Source organism: Neodiprion pinetum, chromosome 7, assembly GCF_021155775.2.
Source record: "Neodiprion pinetum isolate iyNeoPine1 chromosome 7, iyNeoPine1.2, whole genome shotgun sequence".
Classification (NCBI taxonomy): domain Eukaryota; kingdom Metazoa; phylum Arthropoda; class Insecta; order Hymenoptera; family Diprionidae; genus Neodiprion; species Neodiprion pinetum.
The window spans coordinates 1,208,778-1,235,624 of NC_060238.1; the positions used below are offsets into that span (position 1 = coordinate 1,208,778).

General features: G+C 39.4%; 5 protein-coding genes across 7 annotated transcripts; 3 read left to right on the top strand and 2 right to left on the bottom strand.

Annotated features, from left to right (window-relative positions):
- Nucleotides 1-609: 609 nt before the first annotated feature.
- Nucleotides 610-2,893, top strand: LOC124223946 (uncharacterized). The gene is made up of 3 exons (XM_046636383.2): nt 610-857; nt 1,054-1,268; nt 1,341-2,893. Exons 1-3 carry the CDS (start codon nt 822-824, stop codon nt 2,140-2,142), a joined length of 1,053 nt encoding a protein of 350 aa, XP_046492339.1. The 5' UTR covers nt 610-821; the 3' UTR covers nt 2,143-2,893.
- A 413-nt stretch (nt 2,894-3,306) lies between these two features.
- On the top strand, nt 3,307-12,368 carry spas (spastin). 2 transcript variants are annotated; one of them, XM_046636329.2, is made up of 7 exons: nt 3,307-4,000; nt 4,530-4,700; nt 5,570-5,893; nt 6,517-6,872; nt 6,955-7,286; nt 7,351-7,661; nt 7,909-12,368. In XM_046636329.2, exons 1-7 carry the CDS (start codon nt 3,436-3,438, stop codon nt 8,070-8,072), a joined length of 2,223 nt encoding a protein of 740 aa, XP_046492285.1. In that variant the 5' UTR covers nt 3,307-3,435; the 3' UTR covers nt 8,073-12,368. The 2 variants fall into 2 exon arrangements, with proteins under 2 accessions (XP_046492285.1, XP_046492286.1); XM_046636330.2 differs by lacking the exon at nt 5,570-5,893.
- Rox8 (TIA1 cytotoxic granule associated RNA binding protein Rox8) lies at nt 12,072-16,378 on the bottom strand. The gene is made up of 3 exons (XM_046636378.2): nt 15,251-16,378; nt 14,889-15,185; nt 12,072-13,960 (listed from the first exon to the last, which is right to left on the bottom strand). Exons 1-3 carry the CDS (start codon nt 15,836-15,838, stop codon nt 13,667-13,669), a joined length of 1,179 nt encoding a protein of 392 aa, XP_046492334.1. The 5' UTR covers nt 15,839-16,378; the 3' UTR covers nt 12,072-13,666.
- A 799-nt stretch (nt 16,379-17,177) lies between these two features.
- On the bottom strand, nt 17,178-23,373 carry Qbp-1 (Queen brain-selective protein-1). Its single transcript, XM_046636410.1, has 4 exons — nt 23,300-23,373; nt 18,884-18,969; nt 18,491-18,623; nt 17,178-18,285 (listed from the first exon to the last, which is right to left on the bottom strand). Exons 2-4 carry the CDS (start codon nt 18,940-18,942, stop codon nt 18,085-18,087), a joined length of 393 nt encoding a protein of 130 aa, XP_046492366.1. The 5' UTR covers nt 18,943-18,969; nt 23,300-23,373; the 3' UTR covers nt 17,178-18,084.
- On the top strand, nt 20,847-26,846 carry LOC124223943 (RING finger protein 145 homolog). Of its 2 annotated transcripts, none has more exons than XM_046636379.2 (4): nt 20,847-21,503; nt 22,971-23,248; nt 24,983-25,394; nt 25,471-26,846. In XM_046636379.2, exons 2-4 carry the CDS (start codon nt 22,999-23,001, stop codon nt 25,964-25,966), a joined length of 1,158 nt encoding a protein of 385 aa, XP_046492335.1. In that variant the 5' UTR covers nt 20,847-21,503; nt 22,971-22,998; the 3' UTR covers nt 25,967-26,846. The 2 variants fall into 2 exon arrangements, with proteins under 2 accessions (XP_046492335.1, XP_068993879.1); XM_069137778.1 differs by lacking the exon at nt 20,847-21,503 and adding an exon at nt 21,949-21,972.
- The last annotated feature ends 1 nt before the right edge of the window (nt 26,847 follows it).

The window sequence follows — 26,847 nt, forward strand, 5'->3', positions numbered from 1 at the left end:
TGAAGTCGTAATAAATAGTCATCATTTTGTTCGAGGGTAATGGTTATCATTTTTATTTTAACTGAAATATTTTAACCGAATGATGCAAGTAAATAAATAAATTTGTAATATTTGTTAATTTCGAAAAAAGTTGAATAATTTTCGGGGGCGGGGGTCGGTCATTTTGCCCGCCTTACCCCCTACGCATACGGATATTACTATGTGCGTTACGTAAAACACACTAATCCTATTCGTTTACTTCTGCATACCTTATGAAATGTATCATTAAATAATTTCACCAAGTCAAGACTTCGTGAATAATTCGACGCACTGATTATATATTCAGAATTTTTTTCAACTAATCATCTGTCCGCAGCATAACATGCGTTTTCGTAGGTGTGCAACAAGGGTTCCCTAATTATAGGCAATTCGGGGTACAAATCCGCTCTGAACACCGCCGAGTTTTACACCTTACTTACGCAAGCTATGCAACCGACAATACATCAATCGACGACGGGTAGTTTAAGACAAGGCGTAATGAACTTTACAAAGAATTCAATTTACTTTTGTGTTTTGAGCACAGATGGCAGGAACAGCTGCAAAAGGTTTAAATGCAGGGAAAGTGGCTGCTGATACCTGTTCGGCCTCGGCTCGTGTCATATCACGTTCTGGTATGTAACATGCGTCAACGGCGAGCAGCTGCACGCAATAAAAGGAAAATCAGGAAAATAAAAATATCATTGCGAGGAGTCTTAAATTTAACGAGTAGACAAAAACCTCTGACGTTAACTGTTATTAATAATGACAAAACAATTGCATTGATGCGCGAATAAGAGTGAAATATGTTTCGGGAGGGTTACTATCTGGAAATAATTAAGGTACATACATATATCAATCATTAATCACTCGATGTCGATTTAGAAACAGCTGTCAACTTATTACACATACATCACAATGACCTTTCGGTGATTGATTAACGTATGATGATTGATTGTTCGTCATCGTCATTATAGAGAACAATTGAGCAACGATAATGATATCAATAGTAAATAATATATTTTTTTTTTCTGTCAGGCTAAAACCTCAGCTGCGACGGCTGTCATTACAGTGAAGGAAAAAACAGTCGAGATAAAGAATAAAAAGATAACGACCAACAAGTGGCTCACCCTCGAGGACTGGGCATCGCTCTATCAAGTCCTAGAAAAAGGTGTGATACAGAACAGCGAGAATAAGACGCGAGCGTCTGAGTCGAAGGAAAAAAAAAAAATCACAAGGCACCTTGAAATCGTGTAAGAAAATTCATCCTCTGATAGCAAATATCGCTGCCAATGCTTCTAAACAAATACCACATTTTTTCATAGATACACATTCGAGGAGTCAGAAAATCCTACTGATAGAACCACCCTGCCGACTATAAGAGTCAGTGTATCACCGGTAAAAAAAAAGTCAAGATCCAAATGCGACGCAACTACCGCTGAAGTTAATCAGAAAGAGAAGATCCGGGTGTCTTCGACCTTGACAACCGAGCATAAAAATGAAAGCCGTAGTTCGCCTAAACTCGAGAGTTCTGGGGAAATCTTCTACGGGACAGGCTTCAAAGTAGAGGAGTATATTCCTAATGTGCCTAAGACAAAGGGAGCAGAGAACGGAGCGGACATAAAATATATTCCGAGCAGGAAAAGCGCCCTAGAAAATCTCAACAGGTCCGTCGACTCAGACGAGTACATTCCGGCCATCGTGAATGAAGAGGGCATGGGTACCAGTGCCCTGGACGATCTGTACGTCCCGAATTCAGTACCAAAAATACTGAATTTCAACGAAACCTACGAGCCGTTCAGCTCGGCTATTACGACCAGCAAAATACCTGGTGAATACGTTCCTAATTCGAAAGGATTGAAAAAGAAGATGGAGGAGTACCAGCCGGACTTCACCAGCAAGACAATGAAGTTTGACAACAGCTACGTTCCGTCGAGCTCAGCAAAAATAATGGAGCTTAAGAACAATGGTAGGAAGTCATCCCTGGGCGGCAGTAGTAGTAGCAGCAGTGGAAGCGCCAGGAAGAAGAGGAGTAGAGATACAGAGTCCAGTACTCGCAGGGAATCATCGTCTAGGAAAAAAAATTCCCCTGCCACTCAGAGTACGGGTGTTAAGCGAGAAATGTGATGTGAAATTCAACGTTTCAGGGATGAAGTTTCAACCAAGAGTAACTTCCATACTTTCGAGGTCTGATTTTAAAATATTCACCCAACAATAAGCTTTTACAAGATTTTCAAGAATACTCCGAAGCCAAGGGTCATCAAGTGTCCCTAAACTTTACGTCTTTACACTTGTAAAGTCGTATTCAAGGTGACGAATTTGCTCGTTTCTTAGACATCTTATGTCTTTGTATTATTTAAGATAATTTATTCAATCTCTCCTAGTACTGTAAAGAGTTACAGACATCTTGTGTATAATCGTTCTATTTTTGTGTAATGAATTTCTGCTTTTCTTTTCGCAGCAAGTTTCCGAGAAAGATCGACACGGAACAACATTATTATTCCACTACGTTATATCTAACAAAGGTCTCAAAACAATATTAATAGCCTTTTCAGTTAGATTCAACTTACGAAAATGTTAATCTTTATCCGTAAAATTGCTTGAAAAAGCAAGCACTCGTCTTTTCCTAAGTGAGGGTATTTGAGTAGTAAGAGAAATTTAGGGATGTATATCGTTTAATTTTCCCAATGTGGAAAGCGTGTGATATTTTTGTAAATAATATAAATGAATCAGAGAGTGGGTTATATATTCGTTGTACATGTTATATTTGACGTACTAGTAACAAAATGTGAATAACAGCAAGCTTATTATATCCATGATACATAGGTATATTTTTATCAGACAAAGTTAATAAATACACGTTGCTTATTGTCGTTAAGATCACGGAGTTAATTATCTTTTAATTCGTTCGTTTATCCTAGAGCAGCGAATAATGGAACCGGATCTTTCAGCGTCGGGCTTCGGACCATTCGAAACCATTTGATGTTTCGTCAGAGTTTGATTTCTTTACTTATAAGTTTCGCCATGAAAAAATTCGAAATTTGTCGCTTTCGGGACTTTTAGTAATCCGGAATTTCAACCCCGCCCCATATTTGGGTGAATTTCGAAGAATCATGCGTGTTGCGACGGGGCGGCGCGCGTCGCGTGTAATAAATGTATATACACACATATAATAAAGTCTATAAGGCAAAGCCACGAGTGGCCGTTTGAGTCAAATTACCGTGAATCGAACGGCGAAATACAGTGGTTGAAAATCTACCTGTCGGTCGGGGGGGGGGGAGGGGGATGGGGGGTTTTAGTGGTGTTGCGAATTGTCAGGTGAATAGAAAAGCGGCGTTATTGCGTAATCCGTTTCGCGAACAGCGAGAGCGGTGGTGGGGTTTGGTCGGTGGCTATTTGAACTTTTGATTTGAACAGGAAATGTCGTACAGCGATGGCGGGCGTTCGATCCGCAAGTCGAGTACGAAGTCGCCGAAAAAATTGCGAGTGATAAAGAACGGCGACAGCGACAAGGTGACAACGACGACGATAAGCTACCACCACCACCACCATCACCACTCGGAGGGCCACGGCCCTCACCCTTCGATTCACAAGCGGAATTTGTACGTCGTCTCGTTCCCCCTGATATTCCTCTTCAACGTTCTGCGCACTTTGCTCTACCAGCTATTCGTGATATTCAAGTACTTCTACACGTCGACCTCGCGGCTATTCCTCAGGCGTAGCACCGCCAATATCGCCCACGGCAAAAAGAGCCTCAAGGCCAACTGTCACCTCGAGATTGTCGTCGGTCAGCAGGACGCTGACGGAACCGAGAAAGATAACCTCCTCAGCGTCGTCGACCCCGAGGCTGAACAGATGTCCCAGATTCCGAGACGCACCGCTGGTCCTGGACCCGGTGATCCTCTCCTCGCTAAACAGAAACACCACCACAGGAGGGCCTTCGAGTTCATCAGCAAGGCCCTCAAAATCGATGAGGAGAACGAGGGTAATCCTTCTTATCTGTCGATGATCGTTATCTCGGCCTTGTTTACCTCTTCGAGTCCGGTAGAACCTCGATTATCCAAACTAATTGGGACCGAACCCAGTTCGGATAACCGAAAAGCAATTTTTATCTTAAGGGATGATAACATGTACAACAAAAATTTGAATCCACAAGCAGTCTATATTAAAAATCGAATTATACGTTTATCCTCTTTCAAACACAGGACGCTTATTTTATTGGTAGAAGCAATGTTACGATTGGACTGACGCCGGAAGATGAGAAATTCTCTCAAGCTTACTCGAACATGTTCAGGGCTCGTAAAACTGCAGCGAGTAACAATGTACATATCGTGCACCAGAATGTATTTTCTAAGCCAAAGTTCGGATAAATCAAGTCATGGTTTGGATAATTCAGGGTTCCACTGTACTCTCTTTGTTATTTAGAGGACTCTGTTCCAGTGTCAAAACACCTTTTTATAAGCCAGATATCCGTTTTATCCTGCCTAATGACAACCTGACACACCACAAAACAGGTCATAAAGAAATGGCTATCGAGCTCTATAAAAAGGGTATCGGTGAGCTGGAAAAAGGCATAGCGGTCGAATGCAACGGCGGACGTGGCGAAGTCTGGGAGAGGGCTCAGAAATTGCACGACAAAATGCGTGCTAATCTCGCCATGGCTAAGGATCGGTTGGATTTCCTAGGTAAATCAATTTTCATGTTCCTCTTTTTGCTATTTGCTGTATCCATGAGCAGAAACTATGATCGGTGGCTGTTCATATGCCAGCAGCGACAGATTGAAAGGAAACTAAACATAGCGTCCGAAGTCCCAAAAAAATCCTTGAGTTTATGAAATCTTGAAAATCGTTATTTTTTTTTGGTACGATTCTCATATTCTAAATTTACTTGCTTACAATTTTTCCGAGCATTATCAAAAACCACTCCTTTCCTGAAAAAGCATTAAAACTTGGTGCATTGTTAATTTGTTACTGGACACGCTTTGAAAACCCTGAGACTTGCAGACAAGTTTGTAGAGTAATTGCCAAAGTATGACATTCGCTCTTGGATGCACAATCAAACTGTGTGTAAATATTTGTATAATTTCAATATCTGTGTGTATCTATACGTCAATCTCCTATCTTCCACCTATTTCTCTTTGTTCGTTTCTTTGTTGGTTGTTGTACTACACCGCATGTCGATGTTTAGCTAACTTTTTTTTTTACTCTCTTCTATTCGTGATTCATCTGTGATTATTTATTTATTTATTTTTTTGTTTTTCCAAATTTAAAACGAGCATCATCATTATCATAAGCATCGCTGCGTCGTAGTACTTAGCAATACAGGCATTAAAAGAAATTGATTATGTTCTGGTTGAAATTTCCTATACGCAAGCTTTGCAAAGTAATCGAACAACGAATTGCGTGGTAAAGTTTTGGTGGCCGGTATTAACCCGAGAAATTAGGAGGGTAACTTTAATTAAAATGTAGTAGTAGTGGTATAAATATGCAAAATAAGAAACGACAAGTTGTTTCTTGGCATGGCGGAGAATGTTTGTTTGTAATTTTCCTTGTAGCCAGTTTGTGCGAGCTGAAAAGACTGGGAATAACGAACAAAGGAGGCTGCGCCGAAGACGCAGATCGAGCTAGTGAACGTGGCGAAAATCATCCAAGGCTAAGACAACGCCTCGGGCCCCAAGCAACGCAAACAAATAAAAACCCCACCACCACCACTCCTCACAACAGCAACAATCACAGCCACCATCCACAAATTAGTTCTAATAATTATCTCTCTAGTACCGGGGCACATTCGCAGACGTTACATGTACCTGGTCAAAACACATACAAATACATACAAAGGCCGCGATCTCCAAAAAATCATTCCGCTCGACTGCCTGAAGGTATTGTTATTATTCATAAACACTCTTATTCTCTCACTAATCTTCCTTTTTTTGATTTCTAATATTAGTTTTAGCCTTACAAAATTAATCATAAAGTTTCGAGCTTCGCTTAACAATCGTGCACGTATTTAGTAGCGCTATCCAGTTATTTAATACCTGAAACTATCATTTTTATTAAGCATATAATTTTTGCACCGAGTTCAAATAAGTAAGTAACTACCGAGACGTGAGTCATTGGTTGTTTCGCGTTACGGTAATAAATTTCTCCAAAAAGCTTGTAACTGATGATAAGCTTACGTAGCATCCTTGCAACTTTGTATACTAGTATGGACAGTTAGAAGTATTGGAGTTTTTCCAGAATGTGGCGAGCTTTTTGAAACAATATGATACATACTAAGCCTATTTCAGCCATACGAAGAATGTGACGAAAATTTGAAGTTCCCATAAAGTTTTTTTATGTTTCAAAAATTTCTGTAATCAATCTCAAAGCGACAGGTATCCATATCGAAACTCAAAATTTAGCAATTGCTCGTCAATTTTCTGTACAACGTGCTACGTTCCTGTCTTCGAATTCGTGTTCACAGTTCACGTTCCACTGATTCACATCTCTACGTCTATTTTAGCGTCTGGTAGAAAACTGGCGGTGCCTGGAAAGCGGGTGGTTGGATCAGTGATCAGCAAGAGTCAGACGCTGCCACGTAGCATGGGAAGATCGGCGCCGACTCTACCTTGCCATCGTACGATGCCGATAAAGCCATCCTCGACCCCGCCATCAGTGAAACGACAATTCTCTGTGCCGAGTAACGGGTCGCCTGTGAGAAGACCCGGAACTCCTGGGGGGTCAGGAAGCAACAGAGGAACGCCAACGCGAAAGGCATCCATGCCGAAAGGCATCGACCCGAAATTGGCCCAGGTGATCCTGGACGAAATCCTAGAGGGCGGAACCGCTGTTCAGTGGGAAGACATCGCGGGTCAAGAGGTGCGAGTCCTTTAAGTATTCCTCGACTTTAAAGCGAGTCTCTAATCAAATCATTGTTTTCCGTTTTCTTTCTTCTTCTCAGACCGCCAAGCAAGCGCTGCAGGAAATGGTGATCCTGCCCTCATTGCGTCCGGAACTTTTTACCGGTCTCCGCACGCCATCCAGAGGACTCCTGCTGTTCGGCCCACCAGGCAATGGGAAGACGCTGTTGGCGAGGGCGGTAGCAACGCAGTGCAACGCGACCTTCTTCTCGATATCGGCGGCGAGTCTGACTTCCAAGTACGTGGGGGAGGGTGAGAAGCTGGTCAGAGCGCTGTTCACAATAGCTAGGGAGCTTCAGCCGTCCGTGATATTCATCGACGAGGTTGACTCGCTGCTCAGTGAGCGGCGGGATAACGAGCACGAAGCCTCGAGGTGAGCGGGATACTTTATCGCGAAACGAAACGCAGCTTTGACCCTTTCCCTCCATTATTCGCAGGCGGTTAAAGACCGAGTTTCTCGTCGAATTCGACGGTCTGCCTTGCACCCCTGAGGAGCGCGTCCTTGTCATGGCCGCTACCAACAGACCCCAAGAATTGGATGAAGCCGCTCTCAGGCGGTTCACCAAAAGGGTCTACGTCACGTTGCCCGATACACTGACGAGGGTTCTGCTTCTCAGGAGGCTTCTCAGCAAGCATAGTAACCCCCTCACTCAGCAAGAACTTGAGCACCTTGCGCGACTCACCGAGGGATATTCTGGTAGCGATCTGACTGGTCTGGCCAAAGACGCTGCGCTGGGACCCATAAGAGGTGATAGTTACATTTATCTTTGATGCTACTCGATGTTTGGTATATTTTAGTCTAAATTTATTCTACCGCATGATTGATTTTCGTTATCTTAGAGAAATAATCGTACTGCCATGTAGCGAATAAGTTCACTAATGTTTTGTATATTTTTTTTGAACAATAATCAGTAGCCGAATTGATAGATTGTCTATGCATTATTACATTCTACGTTTTTCTTCTTGTTCTTTTTTTTTCTATTCATTTTTTACAGAGCTGAATCCGGAACAAGTGAAAGAGCTAGACTTAAACTTAGTGCGTAACATAACGATGCAGGATTTCGTCGATTCTTTGAAAAGAATTCGTAGATCTGTATCGCCGACTAGTTTAGCCGCTTACGAAAAATGGAGTTTGGAATACGGCGACGTTAGTCTCTGATTTAAAGTCGGCCCAAAATCCGGGCCTTCTCTATAGCCGTAGAAGATGAATGACGAAGAAGTACAGTGCCCGAGTATCAAACCCGTTTCTTTCTCCCATCGTCATCACGTTTCGTCGAATTGCTCAATCATCTGTACTTGTTTAGGATAATTAGTACCATGAATTTTAGGTGAGACTATTAGAAGGAAGTAAATAGAAATAGAAAGTACGGGATCACTTTGCCATAGAGACTTGGATCTAGTTTACGAACGTTCAAGTTCGGTCATCTGTCGCATGCCATATATTTATTTTTACTACATAATCTAATACTGCTGTAAAACTAAATTAAAATTAAAATGAAACAGATATTTTGCGCAGTCTTCAAAACTGCTAATGACTTTTAAAGATACTCTACTTCAGACTCTCGGAGACGATAGTTGTTTCAAGATATGTGTAGACATAGTAGGAACATTGAGTCATGCGCGTAAGTTTCGGTAGAAACGTTGGCTCTGCCAAAAATAGAAAAGAACAGTTTCCTCTTTCATTTGAGCTATGCAATTAGTTTTCACAATTTGGCACAATCGCTTGCCCACATAATTATCACATTAATAAGTTAAGCTTTGCCGTGATACAAGAAGCGCGCAATTTCAAATGGTGATCGAATTCCTTACAGAATTCACATATAGCTCTGCCGCTAGCTATTGTAAAATTGATACAACGAACTAAAGTATACCTGCAAAGTAGAGTCGCATGAACGCAAATATGAAAAAATATAAAGAAAAAACAGTTTCTTACATTAGTTGCGAATTATTGTCGAATCGAAGAATATGAAGAAGTGTTTCAGTTACCTGGAATTATGGTATAACTTTACGTTTAAAAATTACAAAAGAACTAAGTTCGCCATGTAACCTTGTTGTTAGTAATAATATTGTGATAAAATTTACAAACCAATTTGAATAATCTTTTGGTTGTCGCTTCCACGAATTGAGAGAGAATATATTAATTATTAATAATTATAATTTATTATAATTCGCGTTGCGTTCCCCTCTTTCGTGCGTTAATGAGTTGAAAAAAAAATATTTTGTTACATTAATACCACGTTCAGCATACGACTGCAGGTTGAGTTATTGTTTGAACAAAAATCTTGTTACCACACAACGACCCTTATCTTTGATTCGAGACTGACGGGAAAAAAATCTATTTGTCCACGCTGTCTATCATTATTATAAACTATTTAAAAGTTCAAGTTTAACTATTTAACTCATAATATTATATTATTTATTATATTTATTATTATTATTATTATTGATTGTTTGAGTTATTGATTGAGAAAAGGCGACGTTATGCATGACGATTAATATTATATAGGATAATTTCATAGTGATAAATATATCTGTATAAATATAATTATTATGCATTAATACACTGGTGAAAGTGTGTCGCGTATTACGATTGATTCAAGTAAAGAAAAAAAAAATCAAAAATTAACAGAGTTCAATCCGGTTGTATACAGCAATTACAAGTGAACCATAGAAACACAATGAAACATTTACCAGACACTGAAGAAAATATAAGAAATTCTCAAGCTTCCCACTTGTGATGCAAAGTTTAAAACATTGCTTAGTAATAGTTTTCATAACGAGAATGATGATAATAGCTGTTATATAATTTGTTGAAAAGAAGAGTCTTACCTTCTTCGCAGTCTGTCCTTCCGCTAGACTTCCCACATGCCTTCCTTCAAAATCGACAGCTCCGAGCCTTCTTCGAACGATCATCCGATTATTTTGCTACTTTTATAACTAATTTTTAGCTACATACTACTACTACTAATAATAATAATGATAATAATAATATTAATCTCGCGATTGCTTAATTAATCATTAATTGGATTATTAATTAACGTGTGTAACAACACATCTTGGCGATACATTGAGATGTGTATTCAAACTACGCAACATGCCACTTGGCAAAATTGGTAAAATTGTATATCCGATCGCCTAAATTTTCGCTATCTCTCTCTGTCTTTTTCGTGAAATCTGAGGAAAAAGACAAGAGATCTAAGTGTAAGAAATTATATCAATAACAATTGTTGTGGAACAGAGACGACAGAGAGGGACAAGAGAAGGACGTAAAATTACTGCACGATACTAAAACAAGAACAGCGCGTCCGCTTCACACTGGCTTAGTATGAAGTTTCATTAAACGCTGCTTCCGATGGCAACTTTAATGTAATATACCTAATATCGTTATGGTATCCAATGTCGCGATTATACCTAAATAATTCTAGTCTCATCAAGCAGTGTAAATAACGTTATTCTACAGATGATGTTTTGTTTGAGAAAAATGTTAAAATATATCCCTTCGAAGGTTGAAAATACAAAAGCAGAGAGAAATAACCTGAACAACACAGTAGTAATGGAATACTACTAAAGCAGACTCCTGATTATATTATATACTTATAAATACAAAATATTATTTATATAATCGTACTACCGACGAAGATAAGTTTAAAAAAATTAAAAGAAAACTTAAAATAAAATAAGAGTAATAATAAATACTGTAAAATGTTTATTTGCTAAATAAAAATCACACACGTTTACACGCTTAAACTAAAAACTGCGTACGGCTATGCGTTATTCTTTTACTGTGCATACCTTTGTAACGACGATAGTCATTGACGTTCCTTGAATTTTTATTACCTTCAGATGTGTATGAAAACTTTTTTTTAATGAACATTCTCAATTATTTAAAAACAAGAAGGTGTAACAACGAAGAAAGAAAACCAAGATTGACGAGAAGATGAAATCAAAATCTTGAGTAAAATGTATCAATTCTATATTCTACATTAATTTTTCACTGTGTAAATAATGCGACAGTAATAATAATAGTAATAATATATTTATATTATTATAACGGAATGTGTTTGAAAATAAGGAGACTGGAGATAGATTACAGTAAAGCTAGTATTACACGAAACGACATAAAATATTCGTAACAGCCTTCGAGTAATTCTGGCTTTACATTTATTTTTACTCTATATTAATGATGAAAAGGACACAGACAAGAGAGGAGCTGTTGAAATTTGTATTTTAAATATTTATTCCTTTTTTCTCTCACTTTCAAAGGACAATTTGTTGTTTATTTAATTTGTTATTTTTTTTATTTTGTGTATTTTTTTATATTATAAGATAACATTATCCTAAGCATTGTATGTGGAGGATGTTGGAGCCTCGTCGTATCTAAATTACTTTTTCTTTGCTTTGTTTATTTCCGTTTTTATTCATTTATTAACTCTTTTTTTTTTTTTGCAAATCTTTCCTCTTATATAACATCATTTGCTTTTTTTCGCCCACATCGTCCTCGTCTTTTCGCCTGTCAATTCATTATTTCGTATCATTATTATCCTATACTACCATTTATCATATCGTCGTCACTCCAAATTCACTTCTTTCTCTCTCACTTTCTTTCTTTCTTTCTTTCTCTCTATCTCTGGCATTCGGTTTATCATCTCGTCATTTGTCCCTTTTTTTCGAATTATTCTGCGTTAACGTGACAGACAAAGTCAGCGACTGGCGTTGTTGTCGACCTGGTATTAATTTTCTTCTTGCTTCGTGTAGTTTATCCAATTATTTATCATATATTTTTGTTCTGCTTTCGTTTTTAGCTTTTCAGAAGAGGGGGGATTATTTCTATCTATTTCGACTTTTCCACCTCTTGCGTATGAACAATTGCTGTCCCGGTTACGGTGTCGTCATTGTTACTATTAGTATCATTATTTATGGTTTCTTTTTTGATACAGATAACAAGCATCTGGACATTGCAACATTCTTCGATGCTTGAGGAAGATTGCTACAATGGTTAAACCACTAATAACAATAATAATAACGATTCCAACGAAATCAAAGAAACATCTATCGCGTACGTGTTTCTCAAAGAAAAAACTATTACTAGAAATCAAAAGGTACTTCATTAGAAGTACCGATAATCAGGGGTATTATAGTACAGTGTGAAAAGACGATATTTTCCTCACATTTCATATCAGTATATTTGTGTAACAATATTTTTTTAAATCTTTTCCCTTTATCACTTTCATCTAAACTCATAAGAACTCTACGGACGCTCTGTGTTCCTGATATTTAGTCCTGTATTTTTGCTTTGAAGAATTAATGAGATAAAAAATATAACATTCTATAATCATTTTGTAAGTATGTAACACTGCTTTTGAAGTTGAGAAAAGAACAAGTTTTTCACATTAAAACTGCAACGGTAGAAGTAGCCAGATAAAGAAGCAACTGAAGAAATGACGAAAAATTGTTTCGGCACTTGCAAAAACATGGAGATGTTTATGCAGTTTTATCGTCTGTTTCTGTTTCTTTCATACGCTTAACATTAGGCAGCATTGCGCACAGCTGTGTGCAGAGTTCTCAAGACCATGTAGGTTTATTTTCTGAAAGACACATTATTGTTGTCATCGTCGTCATTTTTGCTGTCGAAAACAAAACTACACCTGTATTCTTAATGATGTATAAGTAAAAAGAGAGAGTGTGAGAAGAAGAAAAAGAAACAAAACAAAAAACACGAAGTCGCACGTTTCTTTTTTCTTTTCTTTTTGTTTTACGAAAATTCGATACATAAGAGTCTGCGATACACACTACTTGGATTTATAAAATCAACCTTTATTCTTTTATGTATTTAGCCATTCATTCTTTTGTTTTTGTTTGTTTGTTTGTTTGTTGCTGTTGTTATTGTTGTTGTTGTTACTGTTTTCATTTTCATTCATGTATAATATATATGTACTATATAACTAAAATTTGAGTCGAAGATGAAGAAAAAAGAGAATATTTTCGAACGAACGCGAATTAGAGAGAGAGAGAGAGAGAGAGAGAGAGAGAGAGAGAGAGAGAGAGAGAGAGATAGAGAGAGAGAGAGAGAGAAGATTTAAGTTTGTTCAAGATCTTTGTGGTAGAATGAAATGATCTGTGATTCTCTTCCGGCTTTCATAAAGTAATAAAAATAATAGTTTATACAAAATTATCCTCTTTTTTGTTTTGAAAATAAAGTAAAAAATAAAATAAATACGAGAAAGTAACGAATAAGTTGTGTTCCTACTGCAAGTATCACTACTACTACCAATACGACTACTACTACCGCTACCAACTACTACTATAATGCCGGAAAATTACAGTTTCAATTCGTCATCATACTATTTGTTACATTACGTGTCATATACTTTATCATTATTGCGTAGAAGAAGAAGAAGAAGAGAAGTAGAAAAAGTAGAAGCATCAGAAGAACAAGAAAAATCACAAAAATTGGAAAGGTTGATTTTAATATAAATAAGCGGTTCTTTCATGTTGTTGTATTTTGGTTTTTTTTTATCAAAGAACGAACTACAAATTCTATTTTTCAAAACAGAAAGAAAGAAAAAGAAGAGAAGTGTACGTTTTCTTTTTTTTTCATCTTCTCAACGTCTCGTTTACACACACAATACAAGAGTGTGTCTGAAAGAGATAGAGGCCCCTCCGCCTCCCCCCTGACTCTCAAAAAGACTCTCGTTTCCCGCACTTGAATTCTATTTCGTTCTGAATCGGGTATGGTTGTTGGTCGTCTCTGTTTCATTGGGTCGGGTATTGAGGCATGGTGTAGGCTACCATGGCTGGCTGCTGGCCTGGCTGCAGAGGTGCGGTCGCTGACGGCGCTGCAGCTGATCCCTGGCCAGGTTGCCACGCTCCGGTCGCTGGTGCCGGCATCCTCATGCTGTTCATGTACTGCGCCTGCTGGCCGTAGTATTGACTGTAGTACTGAGTCGGCTGCAGGAACTGTCCTTGCATCTGCGGGTATCCCTGCGTATACCAGTACCCCATTTGCTGTCCATATCCGTACGGATATTGACCTCCACCAGTTGTCACCTTGCGAGCAGAACGATTATGTTAATTTCAAGCCTCTCGGGTGAACAAGGAATTTTAAGCATGTTTGGAGATAAAGGACTAAATTCGAGTTTGCAATTATCAAACATCCAGATGTTTGCCACTTCAACATCTTTCCTCAACTCTGGGGTCATGTTCATCGTATTGAATGAATTATAGTGTGTGACCCATGTGATTAATCAAAGCCTAAGATTCTTTAGCGTAAGGTTTTTTTCTTGATCTTCCCAGGTGCAAAATCGTCACTACCATGAGCGTTATTTAGCAACAGACTGTGTTATCGTATAAAAATAATGAAATTATAACCTGTACAGCTCTAAAATTATTATTGCAATAATCGGGTTTAGAAAGGCTGGGAATTATTCAAGGCTGAAAGTATCTTCTTTTTTTTGGAAGTTTGTTTCTACTTGCAATAGTTTTAAATCAACTACCAAGATTAATTCAATATAAGAAAAAATATGACCACGTAATTACAAGTGAACAGTGAATGAGGAAATGTGGAACTTGGTATGAAAAAAAAAAAAATAATAGTAACAAAGAACAAAAAATAAACTAGGGCATTTACGGAACGCAATTGAGATTGCAAACACTTTCACGCTACTGTGGAGATAGAGTTAGTTTTAGGATGGTTTCAGGATCACCAGACACCCGAGATAAGATTGGTGAAAAAAGCGAGTCAGTAGCCTTGAACTTCCTTTGTTCCCCAAATCAAGATTGCTAGAAAGTTTTTGGGCTCCCCTTGACGCTTGAAGGAAGATCTAAAATTGTAAGTAGAAAAAGCGTGCGGCACAAAATTTCTGGCAAATCTTTGAAGGTCACCAAACTTTCTTTGTTCCAGTCTTGGCTTGATAAAAGGAGGAATAAAGACACAACTTTCTTGGAATAAGAAAAAAAAAGAACGAATGTTTGGTACCTGCTGAGGCTGCTGATTGGCATTGGGCCCGACGCTATTGGGATCGCCGTTCTCCTTGCCCCAGAAGCACTTGACGACGCTACCGTTGATCTCTGTATTATGAGTGGACTCGATAGCGTGCGTGGCTGACTCCTTGGTGGTAAACTTGATGAACGCGTACCCCTTGTCCTTGAAGACTCTGATGTCCTGAATGGTGCCAAATGGCGAGAAGGTCTTCGTGATGAGCTCGTCTGTAATGCCGTTCGTGAAGCCTCCACAGTAAACGGTGCAGTTGGTCGGGCTGCTTTGGTTGTAAACCTGCGACGGGGGTGAAAATGATAATAAGGAAAGATGCAAGGGGGGGCGAAAGGTAGGATACGGACCTCCTCGTAATTGGGTTTGCTGTTGTTGGTGTGCCTAGGCCGCTCAGACCTCGGAGGCGGCGGCTTCCTGGTCGACCAGTTTGTCCTGATGCTGCGGGAGCCGAGCCACTGGCCATTCATCGCTGAGATAGCGGCCTCGGCCTCTGACTTTTTAACAAAGGACACAAATGCGTAGCCTTTGCTCTTGAGGGTCTGAGGGTCCCGGACGATTCTGCAGTTGCTGATCTCGCCGAAGGGCGCGAAGGCCTCCTTCAGCGTCTGGGTTTCGATCTCCGGCGACAAATCGCCGACGAATATGTGATGGTGGTTACTCGTGTCGAGCTTCGGCTGGTTCCCCGGGCTTGTGGCCCAGTTAACCTTCATCTCCTTCTCGAGGAAGTGCCGCTTGTTCATCGCTGCTAGCGCGGTGGCGGCACTCTGGTGGTTAGTGAACTCGACGAAGGCGTATGGGTCGTTGCCGGGTTCGCGTATTATCTTGCACCCCTTGACGGCACCGATCTGCGAAAAGAGAGCGCACAAAAGGTCCTCGGACACCGAAGCGTCCAGGTTTCCAACGTACAGTGTACGCGGGTTGCTTTCCTCGCTCATGCTTGCGATGACGCTCCTCGCGCTCCACAATCACCGAGTTTTATGCACGTTTTGCCGTTGCTCGCCCGCTTCGCTTCCACGCTAGCTGCACCCTGCGGTTAATATTTACAAATCACACCTCCAGTGCGCGACGCGGACATCTACCTCGACCCCAGCATCAGAGTACTCGGATCTTTCCCTTCCTCGCGTTTCAGTACCAGGGACAACACGGACGGCAGTCTCGACGTTAAGCTACACCCAGCCTCGACTACGTCATACTAACATAAAATGGCCGCTCTACCGCTCGACTTCAACCACTGCCGCGAGTCGCTTTCCCCCCAATCATCCTTGCAATTAATACACGCGTTGAAGAACGAACCCCGCCACTCACCCCGGCGATACAACCTCGGACGTCTGTCTCGATCACCTTTCCAATTTTCGAAACTTTCTCCAAACGCCACGCAATGATATTACAATTATTTGCCTCGCGACGATATCTACCCGCCTTGCAAAACTTAAGGTTACCAATATCGAAGGGGCACGTGTTGTTCTACCGCAACCCTGCGGCTCGTCCTCTGCCGATAAATAAATATACGATATTTCGTAACAGGTAGCGCGAAAATTCCGCTCTCCCATTGGCTCGCCGTAGTGAAAACTTACTTATTCCATGCGTGCGTTCCAAAACTACCTAGCAGCGCTAAAAACTCCATAAGACAGAGGCAGAGTTACTCACAAACTCGGCAGCGCAAAAGAGATAAATGACGGTTGACAGTACTGGGAGTTAATTTCGCAACTCACCATATGTCTCACTTATTGGCGCGGGGTGTTCGTGAAACCTCGAAGCACTGAATATTCACGCTAGACTAATGCCAAAGGAACAACCTCTATTGTGCATAACACGCACGTCCGGTTATTTTGCAAATTCATTTGCTTCTGAAAAACCTTTACGTGCGGATTTTATCTTCCGCATTTTGTATACAGTTTTCTTTCTTTTCTTGCTTCCTCCTCGGTTTCCCAGTATCTCCTCGTTTTAATTACTCATCTGCAAACGCAACGGACGTATGTACAAACTTTCGCAAACGCGGTTATTCGCATATCATTCAGTTTGCAGCGACAGTGCTGACATCCAGCACAGTGTAGAAAGTTGAGAGCTACCTTACTGCGGATAAGTAAGTTACATTTAGCGCGTCGCAGTCATCTTGCATTAAATGATATTGCGCCATTAGACAAATTTGAACACAGGTTTCAAATAATTTAAAAAGAAATCAAAAAAAAAAATAGCTTAATTGAGAAGTGAGCAATTGAAGCAGCATTGAGCCGAACGACACATAATATCGACACATAGTATCGAATAGACATGATATTATTCTGTTATTTTTTAATAAGCACACACACATGAAGATTTCAGGATACAATAATCATATGGCAGCTGAAATACATAAGAAAGGGCCAAGAATAATCACTATAATAGTAATAATAACAATCATCATAATAACAATAATTAATGATCATAAAATATACTATTACAATTTAACAACAACTATGGGAACATTAGAGAAAGTTGGCATAGTCGTTTTATAGTATGTTGAATAATATAAGTGTAAATTTATTTTTTCTAACCTAAACACCCCAAATTTGGATACAATACAATTTGTACGTAAGTGCCAAGATTGTGCGGAATGTTTTTCAAATAACTGACTAGGAATAGTTAAAGTTGAAAATAATAAGTAAAAAAAGCTATGAACTAATGTATTATACGTAAATTACCTCAGTAATACTGAAGAATTTCTCTTTTTCTCATGCACATAAATATCAATGAGAAAAAGATGGATAGATAGATAGATAGACGGATATATAAAGAGTATTAGAGATATGAATAAATAATAAATATACTATGATATATTACATCAATGCCGTCTCTCTGAATGTATGGATATAATGGAATGGACATAACTATTTGTATTAGGAATTATTATGGTATATATCACAACCGCTGCATGGTAGAAACTAAGCTCTCTTTCACTACGCCTGCATTCATTAATATATAATTAGAAAAAAAAATTAAAAGGAAAAAAAATACGCTAGGTATAAAAATATAATCGCGAATACATCAGGCAAAGGATATTACAATATGTACGTATTCGTCAAATGAGATCATAGATGCGTAATAGCGAGGCAATATAATAGACGTGTAGGGGATATCTTATATTTAAACGATATTATCGGGCTATGGACGTATAGCGTTCGATCGAGTATATAATGGTGTTTTAAACCTCAAAAATGTACGTGGGGCGGTCTAGATGAAACAAGGGGGGTAGGAATTCCGTATCCAGTGCGCACGTGTTATTGAAACAACTTCTGTCGACTTTGGTTGTGCTGCACCCGTTGCATTTGTTACACTGGCAAGCTAGACCGTCACCGCATTTACCCCACATGTGATTACGACCACCGCACCGATCTCCCGGGCCCTAAAAAGCGTAAAAAATTAGGGTTAGGAAGATTTGAACGCTCAACGCGAAGTCGTCGTCAGATTCAAATATGCGCTCTTTTTCCCGCCTCTATTCGAATCGTTCGATTATTATCTGCCGTTTTGCGCGCAGCCAGTGAGCGCGCGCGAACTGTTTAAGATAATTTCTTAGAGCTCCACACATTGTGAATTTTGCGTTTAATCACCTTCAGGCACTCCTCGAATCCGCATTCAACCGCGTAGCTACTGCCCCAATCACAATCATCGCAATTTTCCTCGCAGCCTTTACGATTTCTGCAAAGTGGCAACTTGCGAAGATGAGCTTCGCAATTGGAATGCCTGAGAAAAGAAATAAATAAATATGAAGAACGACGGGATTAAAATATAAATTGAAGCAACGGTGACATAAAAAGAAGAAATCCTTGTCAGTGATTACAGAGAAGATCTCTGTACTTTTCATCTCTTCTGGTTTCCGATATCATAATCCATGGGATGAAATTTTTCACGACATTGGAAACCAATCAATAACGAACTTCACCAAATGACTATATTTTTACATGCACCACTGATGTAAATAACTAAAATTTAAGTAAACTTACATAAAAATCATGGCGAGGAGAACGATTAAAGCTGAGGTGAATTGTGTCGCAGTATGCATGATTGTCCGTCCGTCTGTCTCGAAATCCTGAAAGCAAATTATATTACAAAGTTGTTTTGTCCTCTAGTGAAATTGCCGACTTGTGAGTTTTCCTTGTAATATTCTACCATCAACATATTATTATTGAAAGAGAATGTGTGTATACCTATAGGCGGTCCGCAGGCCTATATTTGGCCTGCAGCCGCGGGGTCAGTGTACAAATATTATTCAAATCCACGCAGCTGCAGCTGCAACACCTTGAACCAGTGCAGTACGCGCATAAGTATTCCGTTCGCAATATTTAGAAAATATATTTTCTGCGTGCATCTCGTACATAAAGCAAGTTTAGTAATAAAAGGAGTAAATAAAAATACAATATTTTTAACTGTGAGATGAATAAATAAATAAATAAATTGACCGGTTTGTATGTGTATGTGTATGTGTATATGTATATGTAGTTTTTTTTACATCCAATGTAATTTCCCAACGTGTGTTTCGCGAAATAACGCAAGGGCAGCTTACTTACCGCGGTCGCGTTAGGATTGAATTTGCCGAAATATATTATAAGAGTATAAGTATAGTACAGTTATAATAGATATTATTCGAGAGCTTCATTTAAATCATGACCCCCCCGGGCACAAATTGAGTTATTAAGTGCCGAACTTTGGATTCGCCGTAGTATATATCTGAAATTAATTATGATGTTCACGTTATCACGTCGCAGATAAGCCAGAGGAGAATAAATGTCCTAATAATACTGACATTAAGACAGAATAATTAACTTATCCAGAAAGATATCTCATTTTAAGTCTAAGTATAACACTCTTCGGCTTTTATAAATTGCAGTAATAATCGACTGTAATTCGGTTACAAAGCGATAAAGACTAAATTTATAAGGAAGGCGTGGTGCATGCATGCATGTCTCGATTATTCGTTATCATGGTTAAACTTTGAACCCTCGCCGAACAAGTCTCTCACCTATTAACGCACAAACAATGCACGATAATTTGCAAAAAATGACCTCGTTATTTCGTTTTGAGATTTTAGGTGTTCCCGAAAATCGGGGGCCCCGCGAAAACATGGTAATGACGTCCCGTCGCGACGCCGGTTTCAACGTCGCCCCGTGAATCATTCGGTTGAGAATTAGAAAAAGCGCGCGCGTCTGCTCTCAGGGGTATGTATATCGGCCAGACGATTATTCGCAGTATTGTTTACACTGCCCTAGATATCGGACTTTATATAGTCGATCCTGACGGTAACTTACGCAAATAGAAGATTCACGGGATCACCGCGGATATCCGGCTCCGCAATTATACGTTTACGTTACGTATAATAACGACTTCGTCCGTCGATGATTCCACGGATTTAAATTCAAGGAAGGAAAAATGGTTGGAAAGAAAATAAGGGGAATCAAGTCGTCACGTAGATATTTACCATTAACTGGTTTATGTCTTACAGATTATCAAAGTAATCGAGTGAAGCATGTGCAGCATCGTGTCGCATGAGCGTAGGCACAATTCCTGTATGTATATATATTTTTGATGAATGAAAATCCGCGGATGACGAATACAGGCACGTCTTCCATTTATTTTCGGTTACGTTAAATATACACACGTTCAATGTGTCACGAGTTTAACCACCGAAAGCGCGAGCGAAGGCACGATAGATACATGCACGAAAAATAGCTGCCAAACCCGGTTGTGTTCGGCGGGTGGATTAAAGTTGTGTCAGTGTGCGCAGAATTCGAATCTCAGTTCTCGAAGAATTGTTCTAAAAATACGATGTACAACAAATACACGTATTCGTATCGGGATTTGCGTCGGTCCAGCATTTCTCCCTCCTTTTCTCTTTCTCTCCCCAAATGCCATGTGTATATGCACATGCCCCCGCAGAATGTTTGGCAAATTGCCGATGTTATTCCCTCCTCGCGATTCACGGACGTTCCTCTACCTCCCTCGCCTCCTCCCCCTCACTCTCTCGCGTTTCATTTCCATCTGTGACCCATTATCCCTATTCACGATGATCGTCCAAGTCCTCGGCAGCAAGAGGTTTACCATGCAAACAACACAGTTCTCTTCAGTATTAATCGAACCACCGAATACACCGGACGTAGTCGAATACCGCTGCTGATTTTGGTCGGAAGCACACCTACAATTGCACCTTGATTTGCATTTAGGATAAAAAGTTTTTCAAGAAGAAGGAAGTAATATAAGAACTGATACAAACAAACCAAAACCACTAAAATATCGAATAGAAGATGAGAAATTAAACAAACTCATCAAATTATTTTTTTTCGTTTTAATATATAAGTAAACATAGTAGAATTAGAGAATTACGTGAATACCAACTTTCTAAGTGACGTTTTCTTCCATTGTCTCTGATTGTTTGCTTCGAAACTGCAGAAACTGTGATGTCGGTGTATATTGAAGTGTAAGTCACGCAGGAGATAAGCTTTCGTTATTACACAAACAGTGCGGTCATTCGGTTCGGTTACATAAAAGAAATCGTAATATATACTAGATAATTGTTTTTCTTTCGAAACGATATTCGCAGCCTGCCAACAAACACATCAAACAATTCAGGTGAGTGCATGATTTCTCTATCTCTGATACGTAAGATATTAGATATCTTAATGTCCTATCTTTGCTTGTCGTTTCATTGGTTTTGTTGTACGTCGGGTCACATGAAATTCTTCCGAATTATATGCATTTGCGCGATATCACAGCTACGTGGTTATACGCGCATAAGATATATTCGCGATATTGCAGTAAACGCGCGAAATAGGCGGATGTCCGCGGCGCGGGTTAAAAATACGCACGCGCAGTTTACAAGACACACGCTTTTTCGCCTTATATTTTTTTCACCTACTGCGTAAATATGCAGTATAGATACATACGTGTACGTGAAGCGCAATACCAGCATTTCGCACACGGTTTCTATATCGAAATTGAGTACAAAGCCGCGTTTGATTCTAACGTATAAATTTAGTTCTCCAAATATCTAACAAGAATTTTTTTCGATCCTTGTTTATTTAATCGAGCCGAATTTGAGGTATATATATAATCAAATAAATATGCAAAACAGCGAGCATTTTTCACATGTAACTTCACGACATAAGTTTACCAAAAGTATCAGTATTGTGATACCGCGACGCGGCTCTTGTGGGGTTGTTTACACTGCCGCGAGTTTCAAAAGTGTAACTAAGTCAGCAGTCACGCCAGAATCCGAAAATAATCCAGTGAGGAACTATATATTTATTTATCGGTGCTCCGCGTATATCTGCAAATATCCCGTTTACGTGTACATATGTATGTATTCTATGTAAAGGAGACGTAACATGACTTTCAGTCATTGCGGCGTGTCTGAATCCGAAAAATTCTATAACTCGTCTGTTTTCCCGTTTCCCATTGTTGTTGTTGTTGTTTTTGTTGTTGTAGTTTCCGATGTTTTTTTGGTTTATTTATACGTATTGTTAATATCGACGCCAAATATTTCCTAGATACGCCATGTTAAGTGGATACCGAATTAGAATCTATAAGAAGACGCTCAATCGACCGATAACACCGTCTCGAATTGTGTTCTTCAAGTTTAAAAATAAACGGTCCATCGAACCGAAAACAACTTGAAAGTTTAAAGACACAATGATTATACATGTTGCGAAAGCTTATTCCAGGTTGTTTTCATATATTATAAACATTGCAATTTCAGGAACTATACTATTGCTGCAACTATTCTATCGATAGATCGACGACACGGTTTCAAACGGTATTCTTTAAATTGAAAAACAAACGGTCAATCAAGCCGACATCGACTAAATGTTTACAGGAATAATTTCGCACTTCCTCCAAACTGTTTTGATAAATTAAATAGGATAAAATACCAGACGCTAAACGCACAATTCGTTTCAACGTAATTTCAAATTGTATTCCAAAAAAAAAAAAGTGATAAACGGCCGATGGAACGACTCGATAGTTTACAGAAATAATTCCAAGCTATAAAAAGTTTTCTGGACACTGTCTTTCGTGTAAATTAACCGTATTTAATTTCAGGAAGTCTATCGGGACAGTCAACGCAGCGATGGGAATGATAACGAGAGTTCGGGGCCGGGTAAGAGCGAATTCGTTGACCGTCGACAAAGAGAGAACGGCCCAGAGCGTTTGTCTCTTGAGTGCTATTTTGCTGCTGCCTTACTGCCCCCGAGGACCGTTGCCCCTGCTGCCGCCCCCGGCGCCAGCCCTCTACTCCGCCCTGGTGCTTCCGGTTGTTCTCAGCGCGAATTACCGGTACCCGGTATCGGCCCTGAAGACGATCGTCGAAGCCACGAAAGGTGCGACACGCGAAAAAAGGAGTTTTTTTTTAACTCTAGTCGGACACGTACCTTGGTTACTCGAAGATGATGCTTTCGATACTTTAAAATATATGAGTCAATGCAGGGTTGAATGATGTTAGAAAATGTACCTGGAGGTATTACGATGACGGGAATTGGTCGTGTTGTGTAGGAAAGAAAGCGACCACCGCATCTTTTATACCCGCTTGGTCCTCCTCCTCCTCCTCCTTGGGGATGGAAGGACACTGTGATATATATTATTATAATTCATGCATAGAGAGAGTGTGGATAGGTAGCTGATATCACCCGTCGATGTAAGAGATATAGCTAAGCTTGTTTTAAGGCACGGGTTGTTGCCAGGCTGCCGTTAAATCCTTACGCGATGCGATGCCTCCCGTCCCGTCCGCCTACTCCTTCTCCTCCTTTTTCTCCATCTCCTGTTTTTCAAGTATACCCCACGTCCTCGTCAGGATAATCTGAGTGACGCCGATTAATATGCAAATTTGCATCAAGATCACCGGCTACTGTAACTCGACATCGTTAGACGATCGAAAATTCGAAAAGCTCGCCTGACAAGATGCTCGATTACTTGGGCGTCAATTTTTATCTGAAATTAAAAAAAATATCGAATCAATTTTCGAAAGTATCATTCGAACTATAAAAATTCTAAAAATTGAGAAATTTTTCAGACATTAATTCAATGCATTTTTTCAGATCAGTTACAAGAGACTGTAAATTATAAGGCAAGAAAGTCTATACTGTGCAGAGCAACAAATACTTTTTAAAATAAAATTCTTATTTCTTAATCACGTAACAAATTTTTACCTCAAGCAATATATCTCTGAAAATTGTTTAAATAAAAATGAGTACATTTTTTCACAGAGTATAATTGTCTTATTAACATATTAGATTTCTGAAAAACGCTAAGTCAAATTTGAAAAAGAATCCATCTACATCTTTGCTCCCAAACGACATTTTACTGTTGCTATAATTTGTATGTTCTTTAACTTTTCGAAATTTGTTAAATAAAACGTTTAAATGTCGAAGTATCTTTTAAAACTGATTTTTGCTCTAGCAAGTCACCAGTAAGAATATTCCCAAGAAATTCTGGAATTAATTATTTCAAAGGAACCTCTCTGAAAATTTCTGATTTGTATATTTGAAACATGTGGAATTGACAGACTTTGCGAAAGACCTCCAGAAAATGATTTATTTTCTCTGAAGTATACATAGTTTCTATGCTTATTGTAGAATTATTCTGATCTGGTTTCAAAAAAGTCCCATGAATCGCTTGCTGCGGTTTGTCCAATAAATTTTTTCTGATCAACCTTGAAACATTACAGCCGATAGACCTCTTTCAGATTTTCGTAACAAATTTCATTAAAAAAAAATTTCCAGCAGGGGATATAAATAGAAATATCAGTGTCGGGGCAGCAGCCATGCCAATCATTATTAATATATTCCTCATTAAACTCTGATCGAAGAAGAAGCAGTTGAGGGAAAAAAATAGGCAGAAGGCTGAATTAATATGCAAAGAAAAGCCGTGGAAGAATCGCATTGACAGGGCTGTCGACTCGCTAGTCAATTATCTTTATCGGAATAAATATCCTTTGGCGTAATTAAACAAGCGCAAGTACACCAAAGGGTTTGCTCAGAGAGTAGAATGCAAAAGTAAATATAGTTTCAAATTCGATCTTACCCCGTATCTAACCATTGCATTTTTCTCTTTCAAAGGTGGCGTCAAGAAGGCATGGAAACCGCTGAGCAGCTTGCTGATGCGAATTTACGCGCCAATCGATAGGGTAGAAAATGTGTTTGCCAAGATGCGGAACATATCAATAATGCTCAATCAGATAGTCTTCCTGACGCTGGCCGACAAGATCCTCGTACCCAAGGAGCGGATGACTTGTCTCTACACCTTGATGTTCTACAATGTGATAGCCTACTGCGTCAGCTACATAAAGGAGCTCGTAGAGAAAGAAGACTGGTCGCCGTACGTAACGTTGACGGAACGATCACAAATCAAGCACCTGGCCATGTCAGCGACAAAGATCGTGCTCGAGTGGACCAAGGCTGTCACCTTCCTCGTCACCCTGACGTTCGTGCTCCTTGTTTTCGGACTAGAACAGGGTTTGCAGCACTACAAGTGAGTTAATTTTCTTTCTGCTCCGCTATTTGCAACGTGTTCCTCTAGATAATGACTAATTCTTCTCATTTCGCAGACCCTCCACGACGTACACAGTGATAACATGGGCATATTACGCGGCGACGGAGAAGGTCTTTGTCGACATGTTTCCCGGTATCCTGAGCGCCCTGCAGCTCGATGTACTAGAGAATATAGAGAATTTGTACGCTCCGGTAATTCTGCGTTGCTTCACCGTCGGCGTCTCCGCACTGTTTACTCTCATACTGCTGCCCAGCGCCTCGTGGAAGTTTCTCCTCTTCGCTGCTTACCTCAACGTTTTTCTCAGATCCAAGGAGCTGCTGCGCGAATCCATCGCCGTCCTCAGACGTGAGAGAGAGGTTTTAAACCGGTATAGAAAGGCCACGAACGAAGAGATCGAGAGGTTCGACGACGTTTGCGCCGTCTGCCTCTGCAGCATGGTCAAGGCTCGCGTCACTCCTTGCCATCATATATTTCACGCAGATTGTTTGAGGCAGTGCTTGAAGAGCAGCGATAAATGCCCGATGTGCAAGAGGGAATTAAAATTCGACTGAAACACTAGAACAACGCTGTTTACTTGTCGACAAGAACTCGTCTAGTCATTAAACAAGACGAGTCGCAATGGCATTTTTTGAATAGCAGTTATCGAACGAGAGAAATGATTAAAACAATGAAGAAAAGCAATTCGTTAAATACTGCGTTAAGGGACAAATTTTAGTCCTAGGCAAAATGGCAAACGAAATTGGTAAGAGCGGAAAAAAAAAATGCTGAGCAGAGTTTACTTCGTAGTGCATAGTTTTTTCACTGTTTCAAGTTATAAAATTAGACTAGTTTGAAAGTATGAGGATTGTATGCTTGAAATTATCGCGCGAATAATTCAATAATTTATGTTAGTGGTCGATTGGTCTAGATATACAATTTTTAGCTAATGTAAAATGTCAAGCACACACGCACGCACTCATACTTGTATTCCTTTAGATTAATTTCGCTGTGATAAGCACTGAGTCATGTCTGTATCTTTTTCTGTACTTTTCTCTCTCTCTCTCTTTCTTAGCTGCAAAGCTTTCCAAGATAAACTGTGACGTAATTCTTATTATTATTACTTAATAGGAAGTACGTTTAATATATCGTATGAATAATACCAACTACATAAACTTTATGTTTAAAATCAGTTCTGTATTGCCGAATCGATTTGAAGAATTGGGGATAAATATCTTTCCAAACGTGATTCAAACGTTGCTTCATACCTCAAATGGTTTTTTATTATTTGAAATCTCTTCTACGATATGTCGAGACTATATTTTGCCGACTGTTGCTAAATTTTACCATCATTACTTAAAAAAATTAAAAATAAAAAACACCTAATCGTACGTAAATAATTTTAAGCTAGAACACTGTTTTATACCAGAATAATAAAGTTACGCCAATTTAACAC